Raw genomic sequence first — 14343 nt, forward strand, 5'->3', positions numbered from 1 at the left:
CCAATCTCGCCTCCAAAGCCAGTCGCAGACTCGGCATCCTCCGTCGTGCGAAGTCCTTCCTTGGCACACCTGAGCTCCTCACCACATACAAGGCTTTCATCCGCAGCTCAATGGAATACTGTTCTCCCCTCTGGGCCGGTGCTCCTGCCTCACACCTAGCTCGGCTTCACGCTGTTGAAACCAAAGCTTTCAGAATCATTGGAATCTCCCACGATGAAGCTAAATCCGAGGGCCTTTCACTTACTCACCGCAGGCAGGTTGGTGGTCTGTCTTCTACCGACTCCTCTCCAGCTCTCTCTGGGCTCTGTCCCCCAAATATTCCTATAGGTCGCACAAGATCTGCCTGCAACCCTCATATGGTTAAACTGCCAAAATCAAGACTCTCTGCTCACTTTCACTCCTTCATTCCTCTTTTCTCCTGCCTCTGGAACAAACTCCCTCACTCTCTTCAATCCCACTCCTCCCTCCAGGTATTTAAAACAGCTGTTCACCACCATCTCTTATCTTCCCCCTTGGAAAACCTTGATCTTTTCTACCCCCGTTAATTCACACCGGATCCAATTTTTTAAAATACCAACTTTTTTCCTGAAAGTCCTAGCAGTGTCCATGTGTTTTATACTTCTCCCAACCCCCCCCCCCCCCCCCTTCCCACGCCTCCTACCCCCAAGCCCTCTCCCTCTCACAGATCTCCCATTGTCCCTGCTCTCAAATGCTGTGTTTGTGCTTCCCCTTCTCTCCCCATCTTGTCTACCGCTACTCTTATTATATGTTTTGTGTGTCTGTTTAATTTTTTTGTGTGATAAATGTTAGCTCTTTCATGAGCCTCGATCCTGTATCAAAAAAAAAAATAATAATAATAATAATAATAAAGCTTGTGGGTGGATTATGACAAAACTTGGTGGATGAGATTGGTAGTTACCAAGAACAAGCCGATAAGATTTTGGTGGATGACAAGGATGAATGGTCTGAATCCAGATCCGACCTATCAGTGGGATACAAAACTTAAACTGTTCATCCTGGCGGAGGGTATGTGCTCTACTGAGTTCCGTTTTATATGTGATGGATACACATTAGCGATGGATGATCTCTTGACATACAATATCTAAAACTCTTACACTAAATCTTGAATCAACAACATAAATAACACTAACTATGTAAAATGAGAGTTATCTTTTTAATAATAGCAAATAAGGAACAGAAAAGAACATAAAGAAATAAATAAATATGCAAGAATAAATAAATTTCTGTTATCTTGGTAAAATTTGTTTGAAAGAGTTCATCTCGAGATTTGACATTTACTCTACTGTCTTGCTAAGACAAAAAAAAATCTGAGAAACGTTCGAAACAATGAAGGGGGGGGGGGGGGGGGGGAGGGGAGGTTCAAGGAATAAGATTATTTTAATTATTTTTCATCTTGCTTCATTGTTTGCTAATATGTTGAAGAAATTTGTCTCAAAGTCCATTCACAGTCTCCCACACATACCAGCAAGGCAGGACTTGGGTAAGAAGCAATACATATACTCTCCGGTCGGCAATACACCGGCAGTCGTTGCCAGAGTTCTTCGGCCAAGAAAGGCATAAATGGTGCAATGAGACGCAAACCCAACTCGGTGCAGTGGTACAACGTCTGCCGCACCATGTGTTGCTCTGCAGCATTGCCAAAGCGCAGAACACTCTTCACAGTTTCCTGCACACACATGCTCCATTGCCAACATGTAAAATGACAATATAAAAAAAGACAAAGGAAAAGTTATACTTTACAATAATACTGTTACGGTTTTGAGAATAAAGGATGACCCCCCCCTCGTAGGTAGACACACCACAACATGTAGCCTCGTTTTAGTTCAGTTATTTCTTAGTAAATGTAAGGTAGTCTCCTTTCCTGTGTTAGTTTTGCATTGAGTAGGCCAGTGAGTAGGCCTCGATTAGGCTGGAATACCATGTGCTCGGCCTGAACAATTCTGGCAAGGCCGAAGGGAGGAGCTGCAGGGGGAGTGGCCGGTAAGCAGCGAGCCGCCAATCAGAGCTCGAGGGGAGTGGCTCGCAACGGCGGCAAGAGGCGGGGCTTGGAACATTCGGGTAAGATCGGGGAGGTGCCATATAAGGCCCTGCCCCGAGCCCATTAAGCAGAGTTCGTCAGAGAACGGAGAGAACGCACGAGAGGTGAGAACGAGTCAGAACGCAGAGCTGAACTCGTCAGAACGAGAGACGAGGAGTGAAAGTCGCCCAGCCCCTGAACAAGTCAAAGCGCTTGCATTGAACTATTGTAATAGCCTCGTTGTACACGAACTCTCCCCGTGCCCTGTACCCTGCGCTCTGCCGCTGTATAATCGCGCTTTTGGAGGCGACCCATTCCGGGCCACAGACGCGCGATCTCCTCCTGCCTGCATTTTCCCTGCATACGTGCCGTGACCGCCAGAGGGCCACGCAGGGCGAGCTGTTCGGGAGCGACCGGCAGCAAGGCGCGTTTGGTGAGCGAACCTGTTCTTCTTCCATTTCCCCGTGTGAGTGATTGGGCCCTTTGTCTGGTGATAAGTTAACGTTGTTTAAGTGCCTGCTCTGTGTCTCTGTGGATCATGGTAAATAAATTGTGTTATTCCTTTTATTTGATCGTTCCGTCCTTTCTATCTATTGGCCTAGCACCGTACGAATAGAACCGCTCAATCGGGTTCAATAAAAGGTAACGGCACAAGTCACGTGATACGCACACCGCTCGGGCGTACTCGATTAGCGTGGCTTGTGAGAGGTCTGATCCCCGTTTTTGTGGCAGAGTGGGTCAAAGGTACGTGAGGCGTCGACCCGATACCCTTTCTCACGCTCGCTGCGGAAGTGGCGATTCGGCCTCATGGACACGAAGACCCAAGGGGAAAAAGGGGTTTAATCCCCCCTTTTGTAACGTGAACGGGCTTCGGGAGATCCGCAACAATACATTGCAATATTGTGGCCATTACAAGTTGATGAAAAAAGGGCAAGGTTAGAATATAGAAGAAAGGCAGAGAAGAAAAGGGAGGTTGGAAGGAGAAGAAAGTGATGGGACCGGAGGACGATTTAAGAAAAAAAAATGGAGAGAGATGTGGATATCGGAATAAATGTTTCATGACACACACACACGCGTGCGCACGCGCGCACACACACACACACACACACACACACACACACACACACACACACACACACACACACACACACACACACACACACACACACACACACACACACACACACACACACACACACACACACACACACACACACACACACACACACACACACACTTTTGGAATGTCAGGCTATATATCATTTTGGCCCAATCTCTAAAAGGTGAAGGATGACATCAAACATTTTGTGGCCGGATTCGGATCTTTACGAAAATCGAATCACTTGATCCTATCAAACACCCAACCTGTCCACCAAGTTTCATTCAAATCCGTCCATAACTTTGAGATATTGTGATATATATCAGTTTTAGCAACATCTCTCAATGGTGAAGAATCACTTAAAAATTTATTGGATACGGATTCGAATTTTCACCAAAATTGAATCAATTCTTCCTCATCAAACACCCAACCTGTCCACTAAGTTTCGTCAGAATCTTTCCTTAACTTTTTGAGATGTCCTGTTATATGTCATTTTTGGCCCCATCTCTCAATGGTGAAGATTCACTTTAAAAACTTATAGTAACTGGATCAACAACCATATCTTCACCAAAATCTAATCATTTTGTCCTTATTACACACCCAACCTGCGCAAAAAATTTCATCCAGGTAATAACTATGCTTTTGAAGTTTGACATCGAGGATAAGTACAACTGCCCACATACTGTAACTTAAGCACACCAGGTAGGTTCTGCAGAAATCTTGCAGCCAGAAGTGATGCAATGCGCCTGTGACAGAAGCTAGGTCCAACTCCCGGAATCCAGAATCTGCTTTTCGAGTCACCACAAATAAGCGGCTCAGCATCCACTGATCCATAACTCCAAACCTGTCAGGCTGTGTAAAACAATGGATTTACCACAAACACATCTTACAGCAAAAACATAATAATAAATGTACAATAATAATAGATGCACACAAGCATAGCAATAGTTATACTACATATCAATTTTTTGCATATCAGCCAGACAACATACAGATTCGAGAGGTTGTGGCTCAAAGTCATTTCCTAATGCTGCAAGTGTGAACTTCAGTGCATTCCAGATCTTGTTGCAGAAATGACGGAAGTTCAGAACTGTTGCCACATCAAAACTCACATCATCTCCTGCACTCCAGCATCAGAAGGTCGTCTTAGATATGAAACATTATTCAGTGTCACAGCTATGAAACACAATTGCAAAATTGATAGTCACTCAACAATATGACAACTAAAATCACAAAATTAGTTAACAAACAGCAATTACAAACTGCAATAAAATATTTGAAAACTAAATAAAAAACAATAACAGCACTGCAAGCTTGGTCATTGATTGGTGGGGAGCAATAAGTTTACATTTTCAGACATTCTTTTCACAGTCTATATTATGTTGCTTTAGGCTCGACTGCAAAATATGCAGAAAAATTCCAATGTTATATTTGCTTTTTCCGTGTTGGAAAAATGTTAGCAGCTTTTAGTGCAGTGGTTCTTAACCTTTTTAAAGGCGCCGAACCCTAACGAAACCCACCAAACACTCGCGGAACCCCTCAAATTTGACGAAAAAATTAAGAAGAATTGCATCTTAATGCGTTTTCTGTTCTTCTTTTCGGGAGGCGATCTGGGAAATGCGTGGTTTTGTTTTGGCAAGGGCCACCCTCAAATCATTTTCGCATGCAAGCCTGCTCCTTTTCTTTGTTTTAATGTCCACCAGTTTTGAAAACGCATGCTCGCAGAATCGTTGTCAAATCGTTGTCGTTGTCGACCGTTGCCAACGGTCGGATTGTTGACAACGGATTTGTTGTCAACAAATCGTTGTCGACCCAGATGGAATTAAAGGAAGATGGAAAAGATATATGGAAATGCTGTTGAATACAGAGAATGAATGGGATGGCAACATAGAGAGTAACCCAGTTTTAGGACCGGCAGAGAAGATAACTGAGAAGGAAGTTGAGGAAGCGATAAAAGCAATGAAGGGTAGAAAAGCGGGAGGGCCGACGGGAGTTGTGGGAGATATGTTGAAGGCAGCAGGAAGTTGGGGTGTGAAGAGAATGACAGAGATCTGTAATCTGGTGGTGAAAGAAGGCCGCATTCCAGTGGATTGGGAACTGAGTACCCTCGTCCCTCTATACAAGGGGAAAGGTGACCCTCTGGAGTGTGGCTCGTACCGAGCGATAAAGTTATTGGAGCATGGAATGAAGGTATTGGAAAGGGTGTTGGAGAGGAGGATAAGGAAGAAAGTGAAGATCGATGAAATGCAGTTTGGATTTATGCCAGGAAGAGGAACGACAGACACGCTTTTCATTGTGAGGCAGTTGCAGGAGAAGTACATGGAGAAGAGGAAGAAGTTGTTTCTTGGGTTTGTTGATCTGGAGAAAGCATTCGATAGGGTTCCACGCAAAGTATTGACATGGGCATTGAGGAAGTTAGGAGTGGAGGAATGGTTGATCAGAGTAGTGATGGCAATGTACAAAAGAGCGCGAACAGCTGTAAGGACAAAGGACGGGAACAGTGGTGAGTTTGAGGTGAAGGTGGGAGTGCATCAGGGGTCGGTACTAAGTCCACTACTATTTGCAGCTGTGATGGAGGTGCTGGCTCAGAACGTGAAGGAGGGTTTACCGTGGGAGTTGTTGTATGCAGATGATCTGGTGTTGATTGCGGAAAGTATGGATGGACTGAAGGAAAAGATGAACAAGTGGAAGGAATGTATGGAGACAAAAGGTCTGAAGGTGAATATCGGAAAGACGAAGGCGATGGCAAATGGTAAAGCATGTGGTGAGGTGGAAAGAACTGGAAAGTGGCCCTGTGCTGTGTGTAGGAAGGGTGTCGGAGTGAACTCCATTCAATGTACAATGTGCGCTGAGTGGGTTCATCAAAAATGTAGTGGTCTGAGAGGGTCATTAAACAGTGTGGCAGCTACATTCAAATGTAAGGTGTGCACAGAGGGAGCTGCAGATGGAGGAAATGTTGAGTTGGATCTTGGAGACGGCGTGAAGCTGGAAGGTGTGAAAACATTTTGCTACCTCGGAGACATGCTGAATGGAGAAGGTGGATCAGACTCGGCAACGGTTGCTAGAGTGAGATGTGCATGGAAGAAGTTTCGGGAACTGAGTGGCATGCTGATGATGAGGGGAGTGTCATTGAAGCTGAAGGGAAAGGTGCATGCTGCATATGTGAGAAGTGTTATGATTTATGGGAGCGAGACATGGGTAATGAACGTAGAGCAGCAACGAAGGTTGGAAAGGGTGGAAATGTGAATGGTTCGACAGATGTGCGGAGTATCGTTGAGAGAGAGGAAGACAAATGATGAATTGCGAAAGATGATGGGAATAGAGCCTGTGATTGATGCTGTGAAGAGGAACAGGTTGAGATGGTTTGGTCATGTGTTGAGGAAGGATGAAAATGACTGGTTGAGAAGAGTGATGGAAATGAATGTAGAAGGAAGTAGAGGACGGGGAAGACCGAGAAAGACTTGGCTAAAGATAGTGGAAGAAGAAATGCGGGCAAGGGGGTTAACAAGGAGAGATGCAGAAATTAGGGCAAAATGGAGAAGATTGTCATGGGGACCGCAAGGCTAACCCCCCGCTCTAGTAGGGAAAATGGCCTTTAAAATGCATGTTGTTGTTGTTGTTGTTGTTGTTGTTGTATGCTCGCAGAGATACGTTGTAACGAACGGCGTGAGGATCTCAAGGGCAATTTTAGCGATGCGAGGATACCATTCCATTTGGCGGCACGAAAATGTTGAGCGTTGTTGTGCCGAAGAGTTGTTGTCGAGTCTGGCTCTGCTGAAGTTCGATGAGGTCGTCGAGGTATTGGTCATTGACATGTGCCGTTGCAACGTCGAAAGTAAACGGCTGCCGCACCCATGCTGGGTATTGCTCTTTGTCGGGGAATTAGCCGTCAAATGACTTTCCCAGCTCATCCACGTGCGTGGCAATCGCTTGCTTCAGCTCCCCCGGTACAGCAGTGCTTCCAACTTCAGACTCATCTTTGATCCCGCTCACGCACTCGTCCAGTAGCGAAAAGTTCGCGAAGTTGTCGTTCTCTGTTCGCCGCCTCCACAACGGTAACTTCTTTCAGAAAGTGCTCAGCTTTTCTTCATATTCGATGACATTCACTCCACCGCCCTGCATCTGGCAATGGAGATGATTGAGTGCGTCGAAGATGTCAGCCAAGTACGCCAAGGCGAAGATTAACTCTGACTCTTGGAAGTGCGTTGCATGGCAATGCGGGTGTTCCCGCAAAAACAGAGCTAATTCTACACGCAAGGCAAAAACACGGCTCACTACCTTCCCTCTTGATAACCATCGAACGTTAGAGTGGTAGAGAAGGACTTCGAATTCAGAGGAGATTTCATTGCACAGCTCTTTGAAGATGCGATGATGCAGAGCACGGCTTCACACGTAATTCACAGTTTCAATGACGATTTTCAGAACACTGGCCAGTTTTGGAGGCAGGGTTTTTGATGCCAGCGCGTGTCTGTGCAGGACGCAGTGCGTGACGATGATGTGTGGTGCATTGGCCTTCACCAGCGCTCCAAAACCGGAGTTGCATCCCAGCATGGCTGGAGCTCCGTCCAAGCAAACTGCAGACACCATGTTCCATGAGAGACCGTTCGTTGCTTCTGAAGAAGTCGTCCACAAGCTTCTTCACGTCAGCTGCCTTCGTCGTTGTTGTGAGAGCCTTGCAGAACAAAGTCTTCCTTGATCTCGTCTCCTTTGACATAACGCACAAATAAAATGAACTGGCTCAAATTCTAAACGTCGGTGGTCTCGTCGAGTTGAAGGCTGAATTTTGTCGGACTCGCGACTAAATCTGCAACTACCTGGGCGAGGATGTCGTCGCTCATGTCGTCGATTCTGCATCTGGTGTCATTTGAGAGTGGAATGAGAGACAACTTGTTTTCAGCAGCTTTTCCCAGCATGATGTTGGCCATCTTCAATGCGGCCGGTTTGATGAGTGTCTCGCCAACGGTGTGCGGTTTGCCGTGCTTTGTGATCAGGTACGCAACTTCATACGACGCAGTGAGGATCGGTTTGTCAATTGGAACGAAGCCGAGAGTGGGCAAGGTAGCACTTGCATCGAATCGGACTCTCTTCAATTTGAATTCATCCAGCGTTGCGTATTTGTACTGCCCCTCGCCGTGCAGTTTTTTGAAGTGTTCCCGTAGTTTTGCTGGTGCAAGGCTGGAGTTGCTCAACTTGACATTGCAAAGCATGCATTGAGAACGCTGACTTCCGTCCCTTTCCGTCAAACACGTGAACCCGTACCGCACGTAATCCTCCGACCACTTCCTTTTTTTGCTCGACATACTGCAAAAAAAAAAAGGAAAAAAAAGTAACAAACTGATCTTAATTGTGTTCAGGCAAATAATTATATGACAAAAATTAAAAAAGGAACATGCTTAAATATAATCAGTACTCCTCTGAAAACTGAGAAATTTTAACGAAGAAAACATAACTTATAGTTACGATGACGGGATTTATTATCTACTCAACTCTATGTCACCTCAAATCCCATTATAATATTACATAGATGTGGTGAAATTGTCATCTAAGTTACGACCCTGGTGTTATTCTACTCATTGCCACTACGCGGCTCCTATAAAGAGACTGCCGTTCAGCGCAGAAGGTAGTTCTGTGCCATGTAATTCTATTGCATCTCCGGGCTTCTGTAGAATGGTAAGGATTTTGCATTGTGTGCTGCATGCTCGCTTGAATTGATATCATCTGTATGTACCTGTATGTACCTGTAGTAATACTAATACTACGATTGCTGGTTCTCCCTTTAGATGCTGTCTGAGATCGATTACGATTAAACTCAGCTCTGAGACAATGTTGTATCTCTGATTATTACAACAATTAATCGTAATCCTCTCGTGACATCGTTCTGAATCGAGATGATGCCCACGCTCCTTCGATTACCCCTCCTCGGGGGGAAGAACATCAAGCGGGGGACCCGCCGAGCCAGCTCGAGCCACGGAGCGCCAACTGCCCTCGCTACCAGTCTGCCACGAAGAGGCCGGATGCTTTGGAACCCCTCAAGCATTTCGTTCAGGAACTACGTCGTCTGAGCACGTAATGCTCTCCCGAGGTCCGAACGCCGGAGCAGGTGTGACGAACTCTGGCAAGACGCCTGGAGAACGATGCTACTGGGAAACATCCTGCAGCTGAAACCACGTTGGGTCGATGGACGTGCTCGGAGCCGAAGGTACGAGTCTGGCTGTGACTGCCTCGGTTGCGGGAAACGCTAACGGATTCTTCTGAGAGAATCCTCCTAGATTTATTTGCGTGCCCGGCATGAGATGTGATTTTCCAAGCGTGTGCTCACGACTCCGATGACTGTCGCGCCTCATTCCGCCGGCGATCCCGATCGCTGCTCGTCGGAATCCCTCCAATGCGCGAGCCGCGCGCTGCACCCATCGCAGGCACTACTCTGCGAGGCCGGCGATCCCGATCGCTGCTCGCCGGAATCCCTCCTATGCGCGAGCCGCGCGTTGCACCCATCGCGGGCACTACACTGCGAGGCTGGCGATCGCCGCTGGCCGGAATTGCCTCAACGCTTGAGGCTCGATTGGCATCCCTGGAGGACCCGACACTGCACGGATGCACAGCTTGTCCAGTGCCGTCATCTCTGTACCGATTAACGGACAGGCAGCAAGCCCTGTCTGACGGCACGGAAGGCCAATTCTGAGGACATCGTGCGGGATCTTCATAGCCTTCCAGACACTCGGGCACTAAAGGGGAATGTCGTATCAAGCGAGTTATTGATAGCATGATGTATACGGATGACCGCCTAACGGTCTTGCCCACCTTTCGACACGATTTCCTCCATCGACATGGGCGGCCGGAAATGAAGTTCGGTGGGAACACCACCCTCTCTGCTTGTGTATTGGCAGGAATGGCTGCATCGCTGCCAGCGATTGGTTATCACGAATGATCCGCTGTAGGCTTAGTACAGGTAGAGGCCGACGTGGAGGCCTGTTCAATGGCCTGCTAGTAAAGTTTTAAACGCGGAGAGTATGTGGTGAAATTGTCATCTAAGTTACGACCCTGGTGTTATTCTACTCATTGCCACTACGAGGCTCCTATAAAGAGACTGCCGTTCAGCGCAGAACGTAGTTCTGTGCCATGTAATTATATTGCATCTCCGGGCTTCTTTAGAATGGTAAGGATTCTGCATTGTGCGCTGCATGCTCGCTTGAATAGATATCATCTGTATGTACCTGTATGTACCTGTAGTAATACTAATACAGCAATACCCCGGCCTACATCATTAATTGGTTCCATTAGCCGCGACGTAACTCGGTTTTTGACGTAAACCGGGTGAAATGCCTTAAAAATGCCTTAAAATGAAGACAAACACCGTAAAACTAGAGGAAATAACTGGAGGAGGCTGCGGTTTCGCCCTGAATCTTTGCCGCTCCCCGTCGGGAGTCCCTCCGTTGTTTTCTATCAGTCGGGTCTTATCCTTGAGCGGGGGTAACCGGCACGGACGTGTCGACCGTGAGCTGGCTTGTGTGCCGAGTGGCTCCGCGGCCCGCTTCACCACGGCGTGCTTTACCCAACGTGTCCCAGTGTCGTCTGTGACGAACAAACGAGCTCAGGGTTCCGTGAACCCGGCCGCCCCGGGGATCGACGCTCGCCTCCTAGTCGTAGACGTGCCCCGTCTTTCCTCGAGCGGCCGAAGTTGCACGCTTCTTTTTTTTTGTACGATGCGATATACGCAGAAATGACGACGTACAGACAGGCATTTGCAAATCCATGCACATGCACACGTCGATCGGTTTGTAGACGCCGGGTGCCGGCGAGGTGCCCGACGAGGCACCCCGGCTCGAGGCATGACACGGTCGTTCGTTTCACATGGGCCATGGGTCCTGGGGCCTGACCTCGTCGCGGACACTGGACACTGCACGGTGACGTGACGTCTGCCGCGGACAGTCGTCCGAGCCGGCATTAGGGTGCATCAAACGCCCTTAGGTTCTTGGATTTTAATGTCTATTCTCTCAAATGTTACACTTGTTGGTAGAAGTATGTATGCAAAAAATAAATGAAATCAGAGGTGGTCCTGGGTGGCCACCGGCCACTTTTATATATTTAGGGCCATTTTCGGGGCCGCACTATGTAAAAATGTTTGATTTTGTTATTTTACACCCAAACCTAGTCATGTTTGGTATCAAATTGAAGGTCTTGATGAGAGGAATACAAATATAACAATTTTATGCAAAAAACGATGGTTTGATAATTAGTTTGTATTTTTACATGAATGAAATCGGAGGTCTAATCGTGGGTCCCATACTAGTAGTCTAATAATATCCTTTATTTTCTTTCAGATGGCAGATAAGAAGACCAGATTAGCAAGTGCCATTTTTGGTCTTGGCAATGCTTTTACAGAAGCAGATGGTACATTGACAGGAGTCCGCCTCCCAACTTGCCGGCAGGTTCTTCGATGCGTGATGTGGTACATCCAGAAAGAAATATGTGAAGGCAAACAAACTCAGCCACTGAAATGGAAATCTGCCAGCATCGTCCTTATCCAGCTGAAAAAATTCTACACTAAAGCAAATATTCCTATGCTTTCAGACCATCAATGCTGCAAACTAATACTTGACCTTCTTAATGACAATAACAAATTGCGTCAAATACCTGTTTCTCGCCGAGAATCTCCAAGCACTTTGGCTAAGTTGCAAACCATGAATGAACGTCTTGATAAGACCTTTGGTGTATGGACAAAAGATGCAATGACAAACATTAAGAATGAGGAAGATAGAGTATTTTTAGAGTCAATGAAATCTGACAGAGTAGCCTCATTTGGTGGTGTTGACAAGAAGAAAGTTGATAAAGATCATAGAAAAGAAAAACGCCTCTTAGCGGAAGCTTCAAGACGAGAACGTCATGAATCATCCAGTGTACAAGAGATGACAATTAGTTCTGTATGCTCTGATGATAGTGACTCTGCAGATAGCTTGGAAGAAACTGAAGAAGAGGCGATTCCAGAGTTTCAAAGGAAGCGTAGTCACCACAGATCAACATATGCAGGTACATCTGCCTTTATTCCTCATGATATTCTGAAAAGACATTCAGTTGTGTCTGTTGCTACTCGACTAAACATAACTCCTGTTCAACAGGTTGCGCTCACCAAAGCTGTAATTCAAGAGGCAGGAGGTGATCCACGTCGTGTGGCCAAGTCGTACTCAACTGCTGATAAGGCTCGACGATCAATAACAAGTGCTATCGCCAAAGATATTCAAGAAAATTGGATCGCCCCAACAGCTGCAACACTTCACTGGGATGGCAAGCAGATACCAACGCTCACAAACAAGAATGTCAAGGAAGAAAGATTGCCAGTGTTGGTTGGGAATGCCACTGATGTAAAGCTACTGGGGGTGGCTAGATATCCTCCTGGAAGTGATAGGTCATCAGGTGACATCATTGCCGAGCACACTTACACGTATCTACATTCATGGAAGTGCAAACAATCAGTTGTCAACTTATGTTTTGACACAACAGCATCAAACACTGGACACGTTACAGCTGCCTGTGTTACCATTCAATCAAAACTGGACCGTGCTCTTCTGTGGTGTGCATGTCACCATCATGTTGGAGAGGTAATCCTGGATCATGTGTTTGACGTTCTCAAAATTGAGGCATCAAAGTCTCCAGAAGTATCTTTGTTCCAAAAATTCCAGAAGAATTGGGAACGCATATCGCATGCAAAGAATGAAAGTTTAACCAAAATTGACATTTCCATGTACAATGACTATGCACAACAGCTGCTTTTATCCTGCAAAAACAAGGTTTTAAGCACAATCCGCACAAGCGCTTCATACTGTAGGGAAGACTACAAGGAAATGGCACAACTCTGCCAGGTAGTCCTCGATGATGATGTCACAAAACAAGGAACACTCCACAGACCAGGGGCCATGCATAAAGCAAGGTGGATGTCAAAGATTCTTTATTCCATCAAAATATGCCTACTTGAAGAGCAAATTTCTCTACTACCTCGAGGAACTGTAACAACACAACATCAACAGAAAAAACTGAAGGAGTTTGTTGTTTTTGTTGTTTATATTTATTGTGATTGGTGGCTCATATGTCAGTCTGCTTCAAATGCCCCATGGTTTGATTTGTGCTTTTACAAGACTCTGCTCAACTATAAAGCTGTCAACTCAACCATTTCAGTCAGCGCTGTGAAAGCCTTTGATAGACATTTGTGGTATTTAACCCCAGAACTGGTTGTTTTGGCACTGTTCAGCAATGCAATTCCTCAAAAGGATCGTCGTGCCCTTGCAGATGTGTTACTGGCCATACAACCAGATGAAATGCCAAGCACTCCAAAACACCGCTACGGTTCTGGATATGGCAAACCGTCATTTCCAAAAATTACAGAAGCGACAACCCTGGCTGATCTTGTGAACGAGGACTCGTGGTTTACAGTAAACCTTCTTCACCTAGATATGACCTTCCTAACAGAGGATGTTGACACTTGGCAGAACAATGAGCACTTCAAGGCAGCCAAGTCCATTGTGGATGGGCTTAATGTTGTGAATGACCCTGCGGAGAGAGCAGTAAAGCTCGCAACTGATTTTGTCTCAACTGCAAGAAGAGAAGACCACTTCCAAAATCTTCTTCAAGTGGTTGAATGTGACCGCAAAGCGAGGCCAAATTTGCGGAAACGAGCAAAGTTGGAGTAGTGACATTGGCGTTGTGCTTAATACATTTTCAAACTTTTAATCAATGAAAGTACAATACTACAACACTGTACTACAACTTTGTAATATGAAGAACGATTTTGGTTAATTTTACATTGACATGTAAGGTTGTTTTAACTGTTTGATATTAGGCATTTAGTAAAAGTAGGACTTTACTTTTGTATATAGGTATAATGGTTAATTTTACATTATCTTGTAGTTAATTTTACATTATCTTGTAAAGTAGTTTAGCTGTGGCCCTAAATGGCCCTAAATATATAAAAGTGGCTGGTGGCCACCCAGGACCACCTCTGATTTCATCTATTTTTTGCATACATACTTCTACCAACAAGTGTAACATTTGAGGGAATAGACATTAAAATACAACAACTTTTTGAAAATCATGGGGCGTTTGATGCACCCTAGCCGGCATCGTTGTCATGTTTCGCCGTTGCCACGTTGCGTTGCTTGTTTTACACAGTAAAGGAACCTTTACACAGTAAAGGAATAATCACAAAAATAACAGC

General features: G+C 45.8%; 1 protein-coding gene across 5 annotated transcripts in view; it reads right to left on the minus strand.

Annotated features, from left to right (window-relative positions):
* The window catches only part of LOC137418019 (valine--tRNA ligase, mitochondrial), a 170849-nt gene that overhangs the window by 13715 nt on the left and 142791 nt on the right, over window positions 1-14343 (minus strand). For all 5 annotated transcript variants that reach the window (XR_013622867.1, XM_078774487.1, XM_078774490.1 and 2 more), the window contains 3 exons: window positions 4130-4257; window positions 3837-3989; window positions 1484-1687 (listed from right to left, as the gene is read on the minus strand). Coding sequence is in view for 4 of the 5 variants with exons in the window: in XM_078774487.1 (XP_078630613.1) it covers window positions 1484-1687; window positions 3837-3989; window positions 4130-4257 (485 nt within the window). In the remaining variant the exon portion in view is untranslated. The remainder of the gene's footprint in view (window positions 1-1483; window positions 1688-3836; window positions 3990-4129; window positions 4258-14343) is intronic.

This window comes from Myxine glutinosa, chromosome 3, assembly GCF_964187855.1.
Source record: "Myxine glutinosa chromosome 3, kmMyxGlut1.1, whole genome shotgun sequence".
NCBI classification, from domain to species: Eukaryota; Metazoa; Chordata; class Myxini; order Myxiniformes; family Myxinidae; genus Myxine; species Myxine glutinosa.